The following is a 528-nucleotide window of genomic DNA, read 5'->3' as shown; positions in this document are numbered from 1 at the left end:
AGGGGGGGTCGCACCCGCGGGGGGGCCCCAGCGGCTGGAACTTCCACTGGTCCTCCTCACCGTCGAAGTACAGGCGGTTCATGATCTTGTTCTTCTCTTCTGGCGGGGTGAAGTTCTCGATGATCAAGTACCTGAGCGAGTGACCGGCCGAGAGAGAGACGGAGCGGGAGCAAGGGGGCGGGCAGGGGCGGAGAAGAGGAAGGAGTTAATGGGACAAGTGACAGGGAACAGGTCGGAAAGGGAGAGGAAAGGAATGTCAGGAAGAGAGGGGGGGACACAGGGAAACGGGAGAACATCCAGAAGATGGAAACGTGATGGAGACAGAGAGGTTGAAGCAATAGATCCGGCCGGCAGAGAGGCGAGGGGGGGCAGGGGAAGGCGGTGATCAGAGAGGAGCGAAGGCGCCCGGGCAGCTCCGCCGGCTCCCCTCCGGGCAGGAGCCCCGCTCCCCCAGCCGCCCCACCAGGAAACAACGGAAAGCTCAAACGGTCCCCACAGCAAAGCTTCCCCCCCCCCCCCCCCCCCCCT

At 64.2% G+C, this 528-nt stretch overlaps 1 protein-coding gene across 1 annotated transcript in view; it reads right to left on the bottom strand.

Moving 5' to 3' along the window:
• The window catches only part of KIF3C (kinesin family member 3C), a gene marked incomplete at its 3' end in the record, with an annotated part of 20,518 nt that overhangs the window by 4,000 nt on the left and 15,990 nt on the right, over positions 1-528 (bottom strand). Inside the window, exon 4 of the mRNA XM_009644088.2 lies at positions 15-131. Coding sequence (XP_009642383.2) covers positions 15-131 — 117 coding nt within the window. The remainder of the gene's footprint in view (positions 1-14; positions 132-528) is intronic.

The sequence above is a fragment of the Egretta garzetta genome, unplaced genomic scaffold (genome assembly GCF_000687185.1).
Source record: "Egretta garzetta isolate BGI_Z169 unplaced genomic scaffold, ASM68718v1 scaffold520, whole genome shotgun sequence".
In the NCBI taxonomy this organism is placed as follows: domain Eukaryota; kingdom Metazoa; phylum Chordata; class Aves; order Pelecaniformes; family Ardeidae; genus Egretta; species Egretta garzetta.
Note: the sequence above shows the minus strand (reverse complement) of the source record. Positions and strands in the feature narration are given on the sequence as shown.